At 51.5% G+C, this 21,456-nt stretch overlaps 2 protein-coding genes across 3 annotated transcripts in view; one reads left to right on the top strand and one right to left on the bottom strand.

Moving 5' to 3' along the window:
* The window catches only part of Hectd4 (HECT domain E3 ubiquitin protein ligase 4), a 124,434-nt gene extending 122,572 nt beyond the window's left edge, over positions 1-1,862 (top strand). Inside the window, 5 exon segments of the mRNA XM_048342915.1 lie at positions 396-562; positions 823-1,018; positions 1,130-1,352; positions 1,584-1,640; positions 1,643-1,862. Coding sequence (XP_048198872.1) covers positions 396-562; positions 823-1,018; positions 1,130-1,352; positions 1,584-1,640; positions 1,643-1,719 — 720 coding nt within the window. The 3' untranslated portion in view covers positions 1,720-1,862.
* Positions 1,863-9,377: 7,515 nt separating this feature from the next.
* Trafd1 (TRAF-type zinc finger domain containing 1) lies at positions 9,378-19,551 on the bottom strand. 2 transcript variants are annotated; one of them, XM_048342917.1, is made up of 12 exons: positions 19,449-19,551; positions 17,274-17,338; positions 16,564-16,699; positions 16,146-16,199; positions 15,189-15,594; positions 13,871-14,077; positions 13,373-13,443; positions 12,096-12,326; positions 11,418-11,538; positions 10,514-10,856; positions 10,237-10,309; positions 9,378-10,141 (listed from the first exon to the last, which is right to left on the bottom strand). In XM_048342917.1, exons 2-12 carry the CDS (start codon positions 17,318-17,320, stop codon positions 10,085-10,087), a joined length of 1,746 nt encoding a protein of 581 aa, XP_048198874.1. In that variant the 5' UTR covers positions 17,321-17,338; positions 19,449-19,551; the 3' UTR covers positions 9,378-10,084. The 2 variants fall into 2 exon arrangements, with proteins under 2 accessions (XP_048198874.1, XP_048198873.1); XM_048342916.1 differs by having other exon boundaries at positions 13,373-13,449.
* Positions 19,552-21,456: the final 1,905 nt, after the last annotated feature.

Below are 21,456 nucleotides of genomic sequence, written 5' to 3' on the forward strand. Positions count from 1 at the left end.
GCAAGCCAGTACTGGGGCAGATAGGGAAAGCTTTGGCGGAAGGAAATGACCAAGGCAGAGGGACATAGAATACATGGAATGAGTCTCTGAAGTCAGTCATGGCATCCAAGCCCTGGAGGCTGAGGCAGCCTGAGCTACAATAGTGAGACCCTGCCTCCACCAAGCACTTCCAGACAGTGGCATGCAGCATGCTGGCAAAGGCATACCATTTTCACTGGGTGCTTCTAAATAGTGATCAGCATAGCCCTGGGTTTTAGGCCACATGGCTGCGGCCAGGCCTGGGCCCATCTGCATGCCAAGGGGAGAGATGTCCTGCCCATTGCCGATAGAAGTTGTGCCTTCCAGAGACCTTGGCCACAGGACAACAGCCAGCCTCACTGCCCCTCTCCCCACAGATCAACGACGAGACAGAGCTGGAGGCGCTGTGTGCCGAGATTGCCTCCCAGCACCTGGTCACCGAGAGCCCCGACGGGCCGGGCAAGCCCTGCTGCAGGTTCACCTACCCGACCATGACAGGCGAGGAGGTGGAGCTGTGCAGCCACGGCCGGCACATCCCTGTGGCGTGAGTGCGCATACTCAGAGGGCCAGCCAGGGCGCCGGCAGCACTGGCCTGGGCACCAGGGTGACAAGACGCTTTTTCCACTTAGGCCTTTTGCAAGGGAACAGCAGCACTGAGGGAGGGGAAACCCAGAGCGGGGAGAGAAATGTCAGAGCCAGAACAGCCTGGTGCCTGGACAGAGGCTCTGGCTGGGTAGGAGTGACCCCGGACCCAGAAGCAATCCCATCAGCCTCTTGGCTTCACCCTGCCCTTTGCCCTGGCAGGTGGGAGAACAAGGATATTTACGCAGCGGCCATCCGGAGCCTGCGGCTGCGGGAGCTGCACAATGTGGAGTGTGTCACAGCCGTGCGGGCCGGCCTGGGCTCCATCATCCCCCTGCAGCTGCTCACCACGCTCAGCCCCCTGGAGATGGAGCTGCGCACCTGCGGCCTTCCGTACATCAACCTCGAGTTCCTGAAGGTAGGTGCTGGGCCAGGCCTGCCCTACTGCGGGCCCCCACACAGCCCGCGGAGCCCGGGGCTCGGGGGCAGCAGGACCTGCTCACACCGGGCTCTCCCCATGCGTCCCCAGGCTCACACCATGTACCAGGTGGGCTTGATGGAGACGGACCAGCACATCGAGTTCTTCTGGGGTGCTCTGGAGACCTTCACGCAGGAGGAGCTGTGCAAGTTCATCAAGTTCGCCTGCAACCAGGAGCGCATCCCATTTACCTGCCCCTGCAAGGACGGAGGCCCCGACACAGCCCATGTGCCACCGTACCCCATGAAGATCGCCCCTCCAGATGGCACAGCAGGTCTGCCTGCCTCAGCTCCCCTTCCTATCTGGGACCCTCGGGACTGGCTCTCCATGCCCAGGGGTGGGGGTGATGTCGGCTGGACAAATCCTGTTCACAGCCAGGCAGATCCTGAGGCGCAGGAACATGCCAGGCAAGCCCGGGAATGCCCAGAAAGCAAAGGCAGAGGCCAGGCAGGCTCCCTGGACCTGCCACGGGCCTCAGCCCTGATGTGCACCTCTGCACCTGCAGGGTCTCCAGACTCCCGCTACATCCGCGTGGAGACCTGCATGTTCATGATCAAGCTTCCCAGTACTCCTCCCCGGAGATCATGCTGGAGAAGCTGCGCTGTGCCATTCACTACCGGGAAGACCCCCTCAGTGGCTGACGGGAGAAAGCGCCGAGGCTGGCCTGTCACCGCAGCACCGCTGTGCCGGCGTGGGGAGCCTGCGCTGCAGGCGCACCCCTCCAGGGCCCTGCACAAGGAGTTGGCGACGCGTTGCTTTTCAGAACTTTCGTCCATGTTCAGGGTCTCTCGGAAGACTTCACCATTGTACCTTGTCCATTTCGTGATGGGTGGGTTGGTCCTTTTGCTGCCTGTTGTGGTCTATGTGTATGATAGTTTAGTTCCTGGACAGCTTGTGTCTAATTTGATCTTCCTGGACATTGTCCCTCGTGGCTACCAGGTTCTGATGCCCTAAGGTCCGCTGGTTGCCGCCACCGAGCCCCCGCAGGAGGCTGCGGTGGATGACCTCGGCCAGTGGCCTGTCCTGCCTCGAGTGCCAGCTCCAGGCAGCTCCCGTGAGCCTCCTTCCATCTTGAAGTTGTTGGGCTGTTGTCCAAACAGCTAGAAGACAGACAGGGGGCTGGACGTTCATCTTCCTGTTAGAATTTTTTTCCTGGCCTGAGTTTTTCAGAGGAAGAGCCCACGGTGGCCCCCACCCCACCACGCAGCCCACCTGCCTCCGCTCTTGTGGACCTCTTGGCTGCGTTCCCCGCAGTGTCCAGGCAGCAGAGGCCCAGGGGCTGCTCCAGGCCTCCGTTCTCAAGGGCAGGCTGGGGTGTACTGGCCCAGGACACCCGGAGCTGGACAGTGCTCAAGGGGGGAGGGCTTTCCCAAAACTGATCAGGAAAGCACATGATTCTGACCTCCTCTGCTGTGTGTGGAGATGGCGCTACGAGGAATGGAAAAGGGCTCCGGGCCCCACTTTAAAGACTGAGGTGCTCTGTTCAACCCAGGGTCTACGTCAACGACTCAGACCTGCAGGTCCAGATGGAGACTCCGGAGGGTCCCTCTGCCACCCCACCCCGCCACCCACCCAACACTCCTCATGCCCCGAGTCAGTGTGCACATGCCAGGGCTGAGCTGCCACAGGTGCACTCAACGCCCAGTGCATTGGGCCCCAAATAAGTCTCTGTCCAACGGTACTTTGCTCAAGAGCAGACCAGACGTCCTTGGAGGCTGTCGCTTGGCCTTGCCAGCTCCCACGGAGGCTGATGCTGCATGACGTGACATGTGACATCGCACACAGGAAGGCCTGCCCCCTGCGTCCGGAGGACCGCATCCCCTTCCCCGCTGTGATTACGAAATGTCCCCAAACCTGAGGACAAGATCAGCCTATAGTCTCTGGTGACGCTGCAGCAACACAGGGTGAGAGTCACCCCAGATGAGTGCCCACAGCAAGTCTGCTGCTCTGAAAGATGGCCGGCACCCCCGCCCCCTGCCCTGGACGGAGGTGTGGGGGTCACCCCAGGATGCGCTCCTGACAACAAGGATCCTCATTTCCTTTCTGCATAATGAAAGAGCCTTTGAATTTATCACAAGTGGTTTCCTCCCAGAATCTTTACATTCTTGGTTCCCTCCAATCCTCACCCCTTGAAAGGACTTGGAGTCTGTCAGCTGCCTCTCTGAGAGGGGTTCTGGAAGCTTCTGTCGGCCCATCACTTGGTCAGACGACAAGAGCCGTGAGTGGGAAACTGCTGCTAACTCAGCTGCTTCTCCCAGAGCACTGAGGTCCAGACAGATTCAAACCACGGCCCTAAACTACGTGTGCTGTAAAGTTACTTGATGTATATTTATTATAATTATTTATGGTTGCATTTAACAGACTTTTCATTCAATCCAATGCGATTTACACTATGCTGTGTAAAGGAAGCTCACTACAGGAGAAAAAAAAAAGTCACACCAATAAATAACCTTCATCTAATTCTGATTTACCCTAAGTGTGCGATCATCTACTCTTGCTGAGCAAGTTCAAAGCTGGCGTTGCTTGGACGGCGCTGGTCCTTGAGCGCCGCCAAGTGGCTGGGAATTAAAGTGTTTCTAATGATGATGGTGTGTGCAGTCCCTGATTCTCACTCTGCCCCTACTGAGGAAGACAGAGCTGAAGGAGCCAGAGCCAAGGTCAGGGCCAAGCCCCACCTGGTGTCCTGCCATCCCGCCCCACCCTCAGCCATTCTGTGTGCCCCTGTCCCAGGTGGGGTTTCCACAGCAGGAGTCCAGGCTGTTTCTCCAGCACAGGCTTGCAGGAGCTAACTACGGCCACAGAAATGCAGAGGTAAGCTGCCAGGGTGCTCGCTCTTCCTCTTCCTCTTCCTCTTCTTTGCCCTCCTCTTCCTTCATATGCCTGCATCCCCTCCCCACACACCCTCTAGCATCTGCCTAAGAACCCAACTTGGTTCTGGGGGGCTTGTTTGCCATAGGAATCCTCCCCAGACCACTTGGTCTCATCCCCCTCCCTCTTCTTGTATGGAATGCACTTTCAGTGCAAGTGTCTCCCCTGTGTGCTCATTAGGAGAGCACGACACACAGCTGCCCTTGCTTGTCCTATCTGTTGCTTAGGGTGCATGAAGTGGACAGGCACGGCCACTCCTAACGAAGAGAAGACCTTTGTTTGGATTAAAATGTTGGGGGTTGAGGCCTGAGCTGTTCATGCCTAAGTACTGGTAGCATTCCTCTGTTATCCAATTCCAAGGCAATCTCCTTATCTCTTGAAAAAAATGAGTGCACTTAGAAAGTATGAACAGGAAGATACCCATCTTATTAGCAAGAAAGTACAGATTAAAACCACAGGCTTAGCTGGGCGCCAGTGACTCACACCTGTAATCCTAGCTACTCAGGATAGTGAGATCTGAGGATCATGGTTCAAAGCTAGCCAGGGCAGAAAAATACCTGAGAGACTCTTATTTTCAATTAACCACCACCAGAAAACCAGAAGTGGAGTTGTGGCTCAAAGTGGGAGAGTGCAAGCCTCGAGCACAACGAGACTCAGCAACAGTGCCCAGGGCCTGAGTTAAGCTCCAGGCAAAATAAAATAAGATCACAAACTTACCAAAAGGGTTAAAGTCTACCAAAATAGTTAAAAAGATAATGACATGGTCAGGGAAGACGAACAACCAGAACTTAAAACTATTCACAGAGCTGGGCACTGGTGACATTTATAATAATCCAGCTATTCGGGGGAGACTGAGATACGGTGGATCAAGGCACAAAGCCAGCCCACATGGCGAAGTCTGAGCTTCCATCTCCAACTTAACCATCAAAAAAAATTATGTATCAAGTGGTATAGCACAAGCTATGAGTGAAAAAAAGCTGAGCAAAAGTGCAATAACCTGGGGCTGGGGATATGGCCTAGTGGCAAGAGTGCTTGCCTCATATACGTGAGGCCCTGGGTTCAGTTCCCCAGCACCACACATACAGAAAATGGCCAGAAGTGGCGCTGTGGCTCAAGTGGCAGAGTGCTAGCCTTGAGCAAAAAAGCCAGGGACAGTGCTCAGGCCCTGAGCCCAAGCCCCAGGACTGGCCAAAAAAAAAAAAAAGTGCAATAACCTGACTTCATAACAAACCTGTGAGTGGCAATGTAGCCTACAACTGTGTTTAGCACCAACTACTCCCGTTATTTCTTGCACCAGCTCCTGGGCAACAGAAATATATATGTGCACGTACATGACATGTCTGCAATAATGTGCACGGCCCAGCCACAAACAAGTAAAGCTCCTCAACAGAGCACTGCATGCAGCAACGTGGGTGACTGGACACCCTAACCATATGCACCAGAGGCAAGCACCCTGCCACGAGCCCATGACACCACTACACATACAGTAGAGTGCCCCATGTGAACAAGTCACACAACTGTGAGGCCCTGAGTTCCAGTCCCAGTACCAGAAAATAAGGATCAAAGGTTAAAATCATCCATGGTGTAGAAAAAGACAGAGAAAATTTAAATGAAATTATACATCTAAGAGTAGCAACCAAGAAAAATATAATTCAAGAAAAGTGTGAACAAAATTAAAAAGGACATGAGTTTCCAAAGTACTAAGGTGCCACACAAGTCAGAGAGAGCTTGAAATCAGCTTGAAGGGAGAGTCGTATGTAAGCCAGCACACAGAAACACAAAGGGAAGGAATACCACCAAGCTAATTCTATTAGGTATTACACCCATTCCAAACGATACACTTAAAACAAAAAACAGGTGTGCTTGCAAAACCATTTGGTGTAAATCAACTGAACAACTCATGGGGGGAGAGGTAAAGGGGGAGGGGGGAATGAGGGAGGAGGTAACAGTACAAGAAATGTACCCAAGGCCTAAAGTATGAAATGTCACCTCTCTGTACATCACTTTGACAATAAGTTAAAAAAACAAAACAAAAAAAATGGGGGCTGGGAATATGGCCTAGTGGCAAGAGAGCTTGCCTCGTATAAATGAAGCCCTGGGTTCAATTCCCCAGTACCACATATATGGAAAATGGCCAGAAGTGGCACTGTGGCTCAAGTGGCAGAGTGCTAGCCTTGAGCAAAAGGAAGCCAGGGACAGTGCTCAGGCCCTGAGTCCAAGGCCCAGGACTGGCAAAATAAGTAAATAAATAAAATGTGTGGGTGCCTCACACCTGTAATCCTAGCTACTCTGGAGGCTGAGCTGATGATCACAGTTCAAAGAAAGCTGGGCAGGAAAGGCCATGAGACTCTTATCTCCAATTATCCACCGGAAAACTGGAAGTGTTGGAAGTGTCATTGCAGCTCAAGTGGTAGAGCGCTAGCCTTGAGCTGAAGAGCTCAGAGACAGTGCCCAGGCCCCAAGTTCAAGCCCCATGACAAACAAAACAAAAAGCTCACGGTGTAGCCTGAGCTTCAGATTTCCTATTGGAACCAATGCAACAAGATTAAGTATAGCCAGTTGCTGGAGGCTCACGCCTGTAATCCTAGCTACTCAGGAGGCTGAGAAATGAGAAGAGATTCAAAGCCAGACCAGGCAGGAAAGTCCATGAGATTCTAATCTCCAATTAACCACTAGAAAACTGGAAGTGGTGCTGTGGCTCAAAGTGGTAGAGCACTAGCCTTGAGCATAAAGAGCTCAAGAACAGAGCCCAAGCCCTGAGTTCAAGCCCCACGACTGACAAAGATACAAAGATAGCACCAAATTTAAAGTAATGAAAGAAAAAACTATCAACCTAGAATTCTTTCAAATAATGGAGAGAATTGGAAAATCCAGAGACAAATCAGACTTGCAGTTGAAAGAGTGTTTAATGGGTTCGATTGTCCTTTTGTGATTCAAAAAATTAAAAAAAACTTCTGAAACTAGATGGTGATAATGGTGCAACACAGAAAATTAGTGCCACTGATGTACAAACATTAAAATGATTAAACTTTAAATTTCACATTACATTTATTTTACCATAATGTTTAAAGTAGAGGAGACCTAGGTGTGGTGGTGTGCACAGGCGTCCCTGTCACACAGGAAGAAGGCTGGGAACAGGAAGATAGCTGAGCTCATGATTTCAAGAGCAGTCTGGGCAACACAGAAAGACCCCCATCTTAAAAAAAAAAAAAAAAAAGCCAGGTATAGTGGCATCTACTTGCACTACCTGAACACACAGAAGTCAAGGAAAGCCGAAGAGTTCAAGGCCAAGCCAGGTATTAATGACTCACGCCTATAATCAGGAGGCTGAATCAGGAGGATTGAAGTTCAAAAGCCAACCTAGGCAGAAAAATCCACCACACTCAATGTCCAACTAACCAGTAAAATGCCAGACTGCAGACATGGCTCAAGTGGTAGAGTGCCAGCTATAAGCAAGCAAGCTGAGAGCACTCCAGGTTGCTGAGCTCAAGCCACTGTCCCTGCATGCATGCACACATGCCCACGCGCCCACAGGAGCCCGGCACCAGGGACTCAAGCCTGGAATACTACTGAGGAGGCGGAGATCAGGATTCCAGTGGGAGGACAGCCTGAGTGTAAGGGGGTTCCTCCAGTCAACAGATGTGTGCCTGTCACCCCAGCTACATGAGAGGCTAGGAGGTGGATCATGGCTCCAGGCCAGCCTGAGAAGAATATAGTAAAAGACTTGATTATGTCAGTGGAAAGAAAGAAGGCATGAAGGTACCTGTGCCTGTCCTCAGCTATGGCAGGATGCCTAAAATAGGCAGACTGGTCCAGGTACGAAGGGGGAGGACAGGGAAGGTGTAGAAACCTATAGCCCATCCAGAAGAAAAAGGATTAAAACAATGACAAAGCAGGGATGGGAATATGGCTTAGTGGTAGAGTGCTTGCCTAGCACGCATGAAGCCCTGGGTTAGATTCCTCAGTACCACAGAAACAGAAAAAGCCAGAGAAGTGGTGCTGTGGCTCAAGAGGTAGAGTGCTAGCCTTGAGCAAAAGTCAGGGACAGTGCTTGGGCCCCGAGTTCAAGGCCCAGGACCGGCAAAAAAAAAAGCAAATGTGATAGACATAAAAAACTTGTCAAATGAGTCATTTAAAAACAGCAATGAATAGCAGGAAAAAAAAACAAAAAAAAACCTCAACACTGTTGACTTTGGGGAGATTACTTAAGATGAATGTTTAGCTGCACTCTGCTGATTTTAAGTTACATGTAAGACTTTGAAGAGCTGTACTTCTGGTACCAGGGACCTCCAAGCCAATGGTCACTCTCCAACCCCCTGGTGCCTCCCAGGGACTGTTTTCCTTCTTCCTGAGGTTGAGTAGGGGAGAATATCTAACCCAGTACAGCCCTCAAATACAGCCCTCATTGTGGGTCCAGGTTTTTTCTCAGGATGATTCTTTTCAGAGTTCTTGATGTGCCAAAAGCGAGTGGCACAGCGTTCTGTAAATTGCTACTGTTTCCATGTGCCTTCTGTGACATCTATGAAACCAGGCGATGTTCCCACTCACCCACCTGCCTTCCTCACCAGCCCTCCCCACACAACCCCCACACCCTTACACATACTAGTTTGTTGGAAGAACAAATGAGCTTCAAATGAGCTACAGGGCTGAAAGGCCCTGTGCAAACCATGAGGGGCTGAGGGAGAAGAGAAAATCCCACCAAGGAGCTGCTACAAAAAAAAAAAAAAAAAAAAAGCCATTCAAGGAGGGATGGGATGGGAATGTGGCCTAGTAGAGTGCTTGCCTAGCATGCATGAAGCCCTGGGTTTGATTCCTCAGCACCACATACACAGAAAAATCCAGAGAAGTGGTGCTGTGGCTCAAGTGGTAGAGTGCTAGCTTTGAGCAAAAGAGGCTCAGGGACAGTGCTCAGGCAGAGTTCAAGCCCCAAGACTGGCAAAAAATAAACATTCAGACTTCTTGTGCTTTGTTTTGAGACAAAGTCTAGGCAATCCTCTTGCCTTGGCCTTGTAAGGGTAGCTACTACAGAGGTGTGTCACTGTGCCTGGCTCAGAATTGAGGCTTCCAAAAAAGTTCCCTTCTCTATTCAGACAGAGCCCCCTTCCCGGGCCCCCAGAACTATCACAGAGCTACAGCAAGCCTCTCAGTTTCCCCAAAAATGCAACTGAAAAGCTGCCACACCAGGTGCAATGGCTCACACCTATGGTGTGGTGGCGGGATCATGGCAGGCACAAAGCCAGCCCATGCCAAAATGGTGAGGTGCAGGGCGCAGGCTCAGCTCAGGTAGCGGATCACCTACATGGTCAGCACAAGGCTGACTCCAGCTCCGGATGCCCGTGGCAGGGCTGCCAGGTGACGGGGCGCTGGAGAAACCACCTGCCTGCTCCCGCCCCCATTGGCTCCGCAAGTCTCCATGGAGCGACGACCTAGCTGAGCTCCAGGTACAAACTTTATTTCTATTACAAGGAACAGATAATAATAATAGTGAAATAAAAAGAAGGGAGAGGGGCTCTCACACCTGGTTTTCAAGCCCAGGCCTGGGGGCCTCAGACCTGACCAGGGCAGGGCCCAGGGAGGGACAGGCAGCCATCAGCCTCCCGATGAGAGGGCAGTGAGCACCAGAAGCTGCAGCAGCCACCAGCAACAGAAGGTGGTGATGCCCAGCGCCAGAGAAGCCGCTTACAACAGCCCCCCAGTCCACGCACCCACAGCTCAACCCCCTCTGGGCCTCTTCCTGGATAGCATGACTGGAGGCTGGAGCTGGCCGGGTGAACAGAGGGCAAGTTTCCAAAAGCCCACACAAAAAAGATCACTTCACTGGTGGCTGCCACATTTGTAAAGCCTTCACCAGGACTGCAAAGCACCAAGGAGCGGTGGTGGCAGCATCAAAGCACGGAGCCTGGTGGGCAGAGGCCCTGAGAGGCAATGGAGGCCGGGCACTTCTCCCCAGCCTCCCTCACACCCGAAGCCCCACAGCACAAGCTCAAAGACAAAACGGCCGGAACCTAGAGAAAGTGAAAAACCCACAAAGCCTCTCCTGCCTGAAGAGCCTGCGAGAAAGGGCTGCAGCAGGCAAGTGCCGTGTGCACAGAAGGTGGGTGCAGGGTGCAGGGCGCGTGGCGCAGGCTCTAGGCGCCGTCACTCCTCCTCTTCCTCCTCGGCATCACCAGCCCCCTGCGGCTTCGGGGGCTTCCCCTGTGCAACAACACAAGGGAAGGGTGAGTGGTAGAGGAAATGGGGCAGAAGGAAGTCCTTCCCACAACCAGCCCCCCAGCCTGCCACCCCAGTACCTTTGTGCCTCGGCTGCGGTAGTTGGCAGCAGTGGGGGCAGACCGGGAGCTCCTGCCACCTTCACTCCGGCCACTGCAAGAAAAGGGAGGAACACCCATTCCTGAGATGCCCAGCAGTGAAAGGGCCTACGCCCCAGTGGGAAAGCGCTTTTTTTGAGCCTCAGCGTAGCATGTGCTTGGCATGCAAAGTCCTTACGGCTGGGCCCGACCAGTGACCAGACCTGACCTCGCTCCCCTGCACCACACTCAAGCGCCATCCCCAGCTACTCATGCCTACCTGGCTCCACAGCCCCCCGCAGGCCCACGGGGCAGAGAGGGCACAAGGTTTTCTGGGTAGAGATTCCGGATGGAGTGAATCACTGAAGGATGGCCGGTGGCCATGGTGCCATTCTGGCTGCTCCAACTCCGGCCCTGGAGGTCCTGGCTGTCCGCGTTGTTGAGCTTCAGCACGCGGGGAGGGTTGGGCTGGTACCCAGACCTGGAGTCTGACGTGGATTTTAACAGGCGGTTGCAGGTCGCTGTCATATTATTCATGGGTCTGCTGGGAGGCAGAGGATAGGCAGAGCCTTTCGCTGTCCCCTGCTTGGTGTCCTCCATGTAACCAGAAGACGATGGGTCTCCTGGGAAGAGAGAACAGTCACAGCCTGAGAGCAAAGTCCACTCTTGCCATGAATGCCGGATCCAGGGCAGGAGCCCAACTACTCTGAATAGAAAACTGTTTGCCCTGAAAGCTGTGGGACCCCTGAACTTTAGGAGAGAACCAGGACAGTCTACCCCACACACGAATAGACTGAGTCCTCAGTAAGCCTCTTAATTATTCATGAAGTGTGCGTGCAAGCCTTGAGAAGTAATTTCTAATCGACTCTGCAGTGGTAAATTTGAAAAACAGTTCACTTTCCTAGCCATGAGTCGTGACTACCAGCAATAATACGAGTGCACGCACAAGAGACCCACAGCTAATCTAATGGGACTCAAGACTGGAGAGCCATTATCTTAGCGCTGCGGCCTCAGGACAGCGCAGGAGACTGTGGGCACACAGCTGGCCCCAGAGGAGCTTCCCAGGAGACCCTCAAAACCAGTTAACCCAAGCCTCCCGGGACCCCCTGGAAGGCACAGACGAGGAGTGGAGGTGTAGGGCCAGCGGCGGGCCAGGCCATGGCCATGCATTGCCCGGCGGGTACCCTGGTGTTGGCTACGCCTCCGGGGCCGCTCTGGCGAGGCCTCCTGCCTCAGAGGGTCCTGTCTCTGGATGCCCTCAGGCGCGTGGTTGTGTGCTGTGGCTGGGCGCTGGTCACACTGGTCCTAAACAAGAAAAACCACAACTAGTGCTCTGGATCCAGAGCGCTGGGAACTAAGCGGCGCAGCAGGTGGGGTGATCACACACCATAAGGAGGGGGAGGCTGGCAGGCACTACCCAAGTCCTGGAAGGAAGATGCCTACGGCTGGGCACAACAGCCATCCCACGGTACCCAAGGCACTGCCTTGGCCTCGGGAGCCCAGAGCCCTGCTGCTGACCAGAGTGCGTGCAGCTGGCTTCATCTCCAGCAGATCCTTCCCTAGGGATCTCTTCACCCAGTGTCCAGATTGCTTATAGAAGCAAAATGAAAGCTGGCACTTGGGCTCATGCAGGAAAATGAAAGCCTCTGTGCCCAGGCAAATGCAGCCCTGATTTGGGGTGTGGCCCAGAAGGCAGGACCCTCAGAAAGATCCTGAAACAGGGCATGAATTCCGCAACAGGCGGAAATACAACTGAAAGGCTAAAGTAGCATCTTACCCTGTGGAAAGCTCAACTTCACTCAGAGGCTCAGCACACACACAGACAAGACAGACAGACAGACAGACACTCCAGAGACTCTTACCTGGTGATGAAACAGCACCTCTTCCTCCAGCTGCACCCCACAAAATTCACATGGGATAATGATGCTGCCTCCCACAGGGGATACAGTGTTTAGGCCCCTTATAAAGTCCAATTGGTTATACGTCGCCTGCTGCAGAATGTTCTGGAAAACATCGCCAGGATCCTCTACCCCCCTGGAAGAAGAGCTGCCAGTACTGAGTGAAGGTAAGGCACATGAAGGATTGCAGCTGGTCTGTCATTAAGAACAAACAAATGTAATTTTTAAAAACAGAGGCTACTGTATATGTTCTTGGTACATTGTGTATTGTATATTATGTCTACCTGACCTAGGGAAGGGAAAGAAAAACAAAGTATAAGATATCACAAGAAATGTACACACTGCCCTACTATGTAACTGTACCCTTTTTTGCACAACACCTTGTCAAAAAAAATTTGTTTAATAAATAAAGTACAAAAAAAAATCAGAGGCTAAAAGTTACATTCCCTAAAACATTTGTACAAGTCAAAGCATTTTACTACTAGTGAGTATTTTAGTATGACTTAGGGTCAAGAGAACATAAATAGAATCCTTTTTTTTTTTTTTTTTTTGCCAGTCCTGGGGCTTGGACTCAGGGCCTGAGCACTGTCCCTGTCTTCTTTTTGCTCATGGCTAGCACTCTGCCACTTGAGCCACAGCGCCACTTCTGGCCTTTTCTATATATGTGGTGCTGGGGATTCGAACCCAGAGCTTCATGTATATGAGGCAAGCACTCTTGCCACTAGGCCACATTCCCAGCCCCTGAGACTCTTATTTTTAATAAGCCACCAAAATGCTAGAAGTGGAGGTTTGGTTTTGGTTCAAGTGATAAGAGTTCTGGCCTTGAACAAAAAAAAAAAAAGAAAGAAAGAAAGTAGGAAGGAGGGAAGGAAGGAACGAAGGAAGGAAGGAAGGAAGGAAGGAAGGAAGGAAGGAAGGAAGGAAGGGAAAAGAAAGCTAAGGGCCAGTGCTCAGGCCCTGAATTCCACAAAAAATAAAAAGAGAAATAAAAGAGAAAAGGAAGGAATTGGAAAAACTCAGTCACGTGGTGCAAACCTCCAAATCACCCGGAAGTGATCTCACAGGGCAACAGCCAGGGTAAGCCTGGCATTCCTAGGAGGGAACAAGGCTGACTTCCGCAGCTACACATCAGATGCACAGTGGGGAACACTGTCTCTACCCCTGTCACAGCTGGGCACTGAGTGCGCGCAACCTCACCAACTGTACATTCCTACTTGAAGCATTCTCAGTGCCCAACACACCTGATGGTCAATTAGCAGTTCCTCTGGGTAGAGCTCTTCACAAAATTCACAAGGCAACATGGTCTCATCTGCTGCATCTAGGTATCAGGTCATGGGTTGACGCAACAAGAACAAAAACAGAAATTGATTAAATGCCACAAATGTGAGAACCTAGTCAGGCAAAGTGTCTCATAATCCTAGCTACTTGGGAGTCAGAGATTGGGGGATGAAAATCCAAGAGACTCAATCTCAGCCAATAGCTGAGCACGGCAGCATAGCGCAGTGACACACCCACATACACATGCATATGCATAGTTCAGGGTGATGCAGTAGCTAATGCCTATAATCCTGGCAGAGAGCCACAAGACTGCAGTCTAGACTAGCCTGAGCAAAAAGCAAAAAGGCAAAAGGGCCTAAAGGCAAAGGCAGGAGGCCTTGTACCTCCAAAAATGTGTTACAATGTTATGCCATGTATACTGTAGTAGACATGGTATTCTAATACAGAATAACCACACCTACCTTTGCTATCACTCAGAAAAGCAGGACCACTGTGCAGCTTCTCCGCCTCACACACAGCCTGCCAGAACTCCTGTTCCGCCAAGGTGGAGGCCTGGCCTTCATTTTGCAGACTGAGGGCCAGCATGAAGTCCAGGTTCGCACTATCTTCACCACTCTTTTGGGGCGGCTGTCGGCTTCTGTTCCTTTCCTGCCTTTCTTGTTCTTCAACTGGAAGAAAAACAATCAGCACTCAAGAAAGCTCGAAGATATTGCCAGACCTTGTTAGCAAATCTATGCAAGTATACCAGCATCTCTGACCCCTAAGTGCGCCATGAGATTAAGCTGCATTATTATTGCTAAAATATTATTAATATGCAGTGTTGGAATGGGGGCATGTCTTGGGGGTAGACAAACCTGAGATGTGAGTTCAATCTCCAAAAGTAAAAAAAAGAAAAAGCAGGGGCTAGGATGTGGATTAGTGGTGGAGTGCTTGCCTAGCATGCATGAAGCCCTAAGGTTCAATTCCTCAGCACTACATAAACACAAAAGGCTGGAAGTGGCCACTGTGGCTCAAGTGGTAGTGCTAGCCTTAAGCAAAAGAAGCTCAAGGACAGTGCCCAGGCCTGAGTCCCAGCCCCAGGACTGGCAAAAAACTATTACCGAGCAATTGCTAGGGGTGGAGCTTAGTGGTGGAGTACTTGCCTATTGCTCCAAGAACCTGGGCTCTCTCCCTAGTACAAGGAAATTCAGCTGGATGCTGGTGGCTCACACCTATAATCCTACTCAGGAGGCTGAGATCTGAAGATCATGGATCAAAGTCAGCCCAGGCAGGAAAGTCCATGAGACTCATCTCCAATTAACCACCAGAAAACAGAAAGTGGAGCTGCCCCTCAAAGTGGTAGAGTGCTAGCCTTAAGCTGAAGAGCTCAAGGACAGCACCCAGGCCCAGAGTTCAAGCCCCACGACTGACAAAAAAAGAAAATTCACTATTACTAAGCACAGTTATTAGCTAGGCAATGAGCTAAACATTTTGGATGCACTTTCTGCATGATAGCATTCAATGCTGAAATCTGGTCTCATCATTCCCCTCACAAAGCTCGTGAGGACGGAGTTCAAGCACCCTACACAAACTCGAAGCACCAAGTGTGTAAGGAATCAGCTACTTGCAGCAACAGCAGCATCAGCCCGACAGAAATCTGCCAACAAGGTTCTGATACTCCTATTGCACAGGGAAATTAAGTATTCTCCTCAGTACTCAGCCTGGCAGATTTCTACTATCAAAATCTGCATGTCCCCCTCTGCCCCTTTCCAGGGAGCCCTAACCCCAAATGTAACTTACATAGATTATTCTGAATTGGGAAATGGGCTGGCACGATCCTTTGGCTAGAAGTCCTACTGGGCACAGAGTCTGATTCAAACGCTCTCAGGGGCCTCTGGGGCAGCCGCACAGGTGGGTCCAGAGACTCGATTTGTCTGAGGAGCTGGGATGCAATCCAGATTCTGTCTTGACCCCATGCCTCATCATACGCATTAGGAGGCACAGCAGTCACATTCCTCTTTTCCACTTCCTCTCTGCCACAAACTGCAGGGTGAGACTTCAGGTCTTTCACGAGGACATTGCGTCCACAGCTGCCACACAGCTCCGTCCGGGCCCCACAGTACTCTTCATGCTCCTTCAGTTTGAGAACAGCAAGTTCCAAATCACAGTGCTGGCAGAGAGCAAGCCGCAGAGGGCACTCGGTCTCCTACAACACATAGCCACAAGCAGTTGATATATACATCTGAGAGACAGACAAGTCTTCTATTTCAACCCTAGCTTTCTTGGTCAGCTAGCTTTCTAAGGGCTTGAGAACTACAATTGCCTCTTTGTGTTTCTCCAGAGTTCTTCAAAAAACTCTTAAAAGGAATCTTCTAAGCTGTTCTGCCATTGTGTCATTTTGTTCATGAATAATCAAAGATCAGCTAAGCCAGGAGCTGGTGGCTCATACCTGGAATCCTTGCTACTAAGGAGGCTTAAGATCTGAGGATCACAGTTCAAAGCCAGCAGGGGCAGGAAAGTCTGTGGACTCAACTCCAATTAACTACCAGAAAACAGGAAGTGACTCTGTGGCTGAGTTAAGAGCACTAGCCTTGAGCAACAAAGTTCAATGACAGTGCCCAGGCCTTGAGTTCAAGCCCCAGGACTGGCAAAAAATAGAGTCTATCAAACTGATTTCCACACTGCACATGCTCTAGAATCGGAGTAGAAATGGCCCATGGTAAGTCCTTTCACCCATCATAGTCCATGACCACTAACCTCATGCTTCTTCAACTGCCTCTTCTCCAGCTTCTTATTACATTTGCAGACCACCTACGGTAAAAAGTGAGAATAAACTGGCTTTAAAAAGACAATATGGCTGGGCACCAGTGGCTCACGCCTATAATCCGCTACTCGGGAGGCTGAGATCTGAGGATCACAGTTCAAAGCAAGCGGGGCAGGAAAGTCCGTGAGACTCTTATCTCCAATTAACCACCAGAAAACTGGAAGTGGTGCTGTGGCTCAAGTGGTAGAGTGCTAGTCGTAAGCAAAAGAAGCTCAGGCACAGCACCCAGACCCTGAGTTCAAGCCCACGACGAGTTAAAAGAAAAATGACAGTATGCTCCTATTGTATAATAGCAAGTATACCACATTTATGAAGTATAACACATCAACACTGGGGAAATTGGTGTCTCACCTGACAGTGTTCTGTAGCCATGTGAATCTCCATGTCTGATTTGGGAAATGGCTCCTTACAGATAAGACACACACCAATGTTCCTTTGACAGTGGATTTCATGGATGGTAAAGTTAAACACAGGTATTTCTTTTGAGCTACAGAAACAGAGCAAGAAAACAGGCAAGTATTACTGATTTATGCCTTACCTTGCACAGTGGTATCACATGGAAATTGTTCAATTATTGTTGGGAGTATTTTTAGGGCTTTTTTGTTTCTGTTGGTATCAGTGCAACAACTTGCTTGCTCACACCTATTGCTCTACCATTTGGGCCAGGCCTCTAGCCTACCCTTTTCTTGGCTGGTTCCTTTCAAGATGGAATCTCTCAGAAAAGTAAAGACTCTAGGGCATGGGATTATAGCGTGGTAGAGTGCCTGCGTAGTATTCCCAAGGTCCTGGTTTCAATCTCAAGCAAGCCAAGAAAAGAAAATGAGGCTCCAAAGCAGTCCAGAGCCACTGAGTCAGTCCTTAAGTGCGGAAGCAGAGCCCCGCCTCCCAGCCTGCTCACTCTACCAAACCAGCTGCCCTAGCAAATGACTAAAACAGGCAATTTTTCAAAATTGTTAAGCAGCTCTAGTTCTGACAGTTGCAATTTTGACCTACCAAAAAAATAACACAACTTGTTACAGAAGTTAGTTTATCCTCATCTAACATTAGGTTTAATCTCTTACCAGTTGTTACAAAGTCGAGTATCCTGGTCATCTGGAAAGTCAGCCATCTTTTACTCTTCTAAAAACTGCAAAGAAAAATGAACTTTCATTTCTGCTTTAAGGATGACATGCAAAAAATAATAAAAATACCATGCTGGAGGTGTGGTTCCACCTAGTTAAGTGCCAGGTGCCAGAAAGCAAACTGAACAAGAACACCAGGCCATGAGGTGCAGTGACTCACACCTCCAACCCTAGATGCTCAGAGACTGAGATCTGACTATCATGGTTGGATGCCAGCCTGGCAGAAAAGTCTGTGAGACTTTTATCTCCAATTAAACACTTTGAGCATAAAGCTCAGGGACAGGGGCCAGGCCCTAAATTCAATCCCCAGGATCAGCACAAAAAATAAACTTCTCCTTTAAAAAAATGCCAGTACAGAAAGCAAAGTGTTGGCAGCTTCACTACCAATATTTACTTTAAATTTTTCCTTTCCATGACACATACACACAGAAAAATAAGCCTTAAAACTGAGCCCTAAATAAGGCTCTGTAATAAGTTTTGGCAGGATCAAACCAGCTTCCCTGGCACTAAGAATGTTTACAAACTTTTAAAAATACGTTGTTTCTGACTAAAGAACAACTTACTGACCAATAAAAAATAAAGATGCGTGAAACAAGTTTATTTTTGGTGGTAGTGATGGGACTTGAACTCAGGGCCTGGGCACTGTCCCTAAATTCTTTTCCCTCAAGGCTAGCACTCTATCACTTTGAGCCACAGCACCACCTCGGTTTCCTGGTGTTTAATTGGAGATAAGAGTCTCTCACGGACTTTCCTTCCCCAAAGACTATTTAAACGAAAAAGTACGGAGACAAATAGGGATGAGATAGCAGGAACTCTAGATGAGGGTGGTGGGGGAAGAACATTCCAGGAAGGTAGCATTTAAACTAAGATCCAGCTGGGTGCTGGTGGCTCACGCCAGTCATCCTAGCTATTCAGGAGGCTGAGATCTGAGGGTCGTGGTTTCAAGCCAACTTGCACTTTAAAAAAGGCCAACAAACGACTCAGAAACAGCTAGAAGCCGTGCTGTGCTTTTGCGTGGTGGAGCGCTAGCCTTGAGCACAGAGAGGCTCAGGGACAGTGCCCAGGCCCCTGAGTTCAAGCCCCAGGCCCGGCAAACACGAAAGATCCGAAGTACACAGAACCAACAACAAGGAAGTGGGGAAATCCATCCTGTCCGGGGAGGAGGGGAAAGCCTGAACTGAAAGAGAAAGCACTGGTGGTGGAGCCCGAGAGGAGGGCGAGGTGCGGGGCTCTAAAAATAGGCCAGGGAGGGCTCTGGCCTCTATTCGGAGACCCAAGGTGAACCGTGGCAGGGTTTCCAACGGAATAACAATGGGAAAGCCGGACAGTCTCCTCAGGGGGTGGCAGGCGGGCACTCAAAGGGGTGTGCCTGGGAAGGGAGGAACGCCTGGAGTCTCAGCTGCGCGGGGGCCAAGGCCCGGCCAGGGCCGGGCGGGGCTCGGGGTTCGAGTTCTGCCACCTGTGGGCTTTGGCCCTTCTGCCCCCCCACCCCGGAGAGTGGAGGGGAGGACGAAGAGCGAATCGCCAAGGGGCTCTCGGCACAGGGAAGGAGGCCCTCCAGGCCCCCGGGCCCCCGAGCGTCCGGTGCCCGGGGGGAGGGGCGGGGAAGCCGCGCTCTCCAGCGCCGACGGCGGTTGGCCCCGGCCGTTGGCGCCGCCGGGCGTGCGTTCGCGGCCCGACGCTGGCTCTGACAGCCGTCCGGTCCCGGCCGCGTCCTCCGTGTGGAGACGGCCCGAGCGGCGCGCAGAGGCCGTGACCCGCCGCGCGGCGTGCAGGCTCGAACGCGGGCCCCGCGGCTCCGAGGCCGCGCTGGGCGCCCCGAGGTCCGCCCCCACCTCACGCCAGCCGTCCAGGCTCGGCTCCCAGCCCAGCCCGGCGCCCAGCCCAGCTCCGCCCCGGGCGCGGCGGCCGGGGCTGAGGGGTGGACGCCGCCGGCTCCCCCAGCTCCCCCGGTCCGGGCCCCGGCGGTCCGCGCGCTGCTCCCCCGGCGGCCTGGGCAGACCCCGCGGCCGCGCCCGCCGCCGCCTTGGGCTGCGCCCCTCCCCTACGAGCCCCACTCCTTCCGAAACCGAGGCCCCCCCGGGAACCCCGGGCGCGAGTTGTCGCCGGGCTCACCGGAGACGAGAGCAGGAACGCCGCTCAACCGCGCCAACCACCGCCGCCGACCCTTACCGCCGAACAACGGCCCCAGGAGCTGCCTCCCCGCGGCGGGGCGTCGCGGAGGAGCGCTCCCATTGGCCAGGGCCGGCCTGCGCTGAGGGCCCATTGGACAGCACCGCTGTCGCTCCCCGGGCCCCGCCTTCTAAGCCTTGATTGGCTTATCGGAGCTCCTGGGGGCGTATCCCTGAGAACCCCACCCCTGCACATCTGGATGGAGCGCCTGATTAGCAACTGCCCTCCCCACAGGCTAATAATATTTACATGAATAATACTGTGCAAACATTACGAATATGCCCAATATATTAGGACCATTAATTGAGTTTCCTTTGTCATCGTCCATAAATATTTATCACTCTTGTGCTTTTAATGCCCTGTGTGACACTTCTTGAAAGGCCCTAACCATATTTGAGCCAGTTGGCTTTATGCAGTGCACGAATGGATGCCCTGAGACCACAGATAGAAGTGCCAGCTTCTCCGCGCGAGGCTGAGTGGCAGTCTTGTCTCTTGGGAACAAGTGTCTTCCTCGCATGGGTGGCTCAGAGGTTCCTTTGAATTCAAGAGTTTACCAGGAGAGTGGACAGCATGATCCAGAGTAGCTAGGAATAAAGAAGAAATAATGATGATCTCAAGCTTCTTGCCTTAATCCCTAAGGATGCCTTATTTTAACTGACCTATATGCAGACAGTTTGGGCGTTGGAGTTGTAGCACAGTGATGGAGTATTTGCTTAGTATTCAGAAGGCTGGAGGTTTTGTTTGTTTTGTCCGGCCTTCGGCTTGAGCTCTAGGCCTGGGCGCTGTCCCAGAGCTCTTCAGCTCAAGGCTAGTCTACCACTTGAGCCACATCACCACTCCCAAAGCTCAAGGTTTTATTGCCAGAGTGAATGGAGGTTATTATCAACATACAAGAACACAAAAACTTTTGTTTTTCTTACTGAAAAAGGCAGGCAAAGCCAGATGCCGGACACTCTCACTATGCGATTTGAAGCCTGCTAGGGCAGGAAAAGTCCTTGAGACTCTTTACCTCCAATTAAGTAGCAAAAAGCCAAAGGTAGAGTGCCAGCCGTCTTTCTAGCTAAAGCTTGAGGCTCTGATTTCAAGCTCTGGTACTGGTACAACTGAACGACCTCCAACTGCCCTAACCTCTCATCTGCACAAATGTACCAGATTAACTAGTTTCTAGTGCCCTGGGTTCTGGCTGCTGGGGAATTTTTGATAAAGCCCCAGCCAAACTCAAGCCTAGCCAGGTTAGGGGAGCTGGGTCCCTCAATCTAGCCACGGATATCACTCTAAAATCTGATAAGTCAGTAGAGGCATGCCTACACCCCAGCAATCCCCCAAAACTGTTCACCCAAGTGTCCTCAGTTGCCTCCTGCCTCAGCCCCACTCAAGGCTCAGGATTTCCCGGACAAAATAAAGGTTTTTCTTTGGTTCAGGCGGCCAACCTCTTCCCTCCCTCCCACTTTGACATCCCAGCAGCTGTCTAGAGTCACAGATTTCTGGCCTGGTACCCAGCTCAGCCTGGGGATGCATAGAAGACTCTCCATATTTGCAGAATGACACCAAGGTATTTGTGGGTCTTAACTGGTTTGTTGGGGCTTGGAATGTGGCCTAGTGGCAAGAGTGCTTGCCTCGCATACATGAAGCCCTGGGTTCAATTCCTCAGCACCACATATACAGAAAACAGCCAGAAGTGGTGCTGTGGCTCAAGTGACAGAGTGCTAGCCTTGAGCAAAAAAGAAGCCAGGGACAGTGCTCAGGCCCTGAGTTCAAGCCTCATGATTGGTAAAAAAAAAAATTACAAAAACAAAAATTAGGGGCTGGGGATATGGCCTAGTGGCAAGAGTGCTTGCCTCACATACATGAAGCCCTGGGTTCAATTCCTTAGCACCACATATATAGAAAATGGCCAGAAGTGGCACTGTAGCTCAAGTGGCAGAGTGCTAGCCTTGAGCAAAAAGAAGCC

The sequence above is a fragment of the Perognathus longimembris genome, chromosome 3 (assembly GCF_023159225.1).
Source record: "Perognathus longimembris pacificus isolate PPM17 chromosome 3, ASM2315922v1, whole genome shotgun sequence".
Classification (NCBI taxonomy): domain Eukaryota; kingdom Metazoa; phylum Chordata; class Mammalia; order Rodentia; family Heteromyidae; genus Perognathus; species Perognathus longimembris.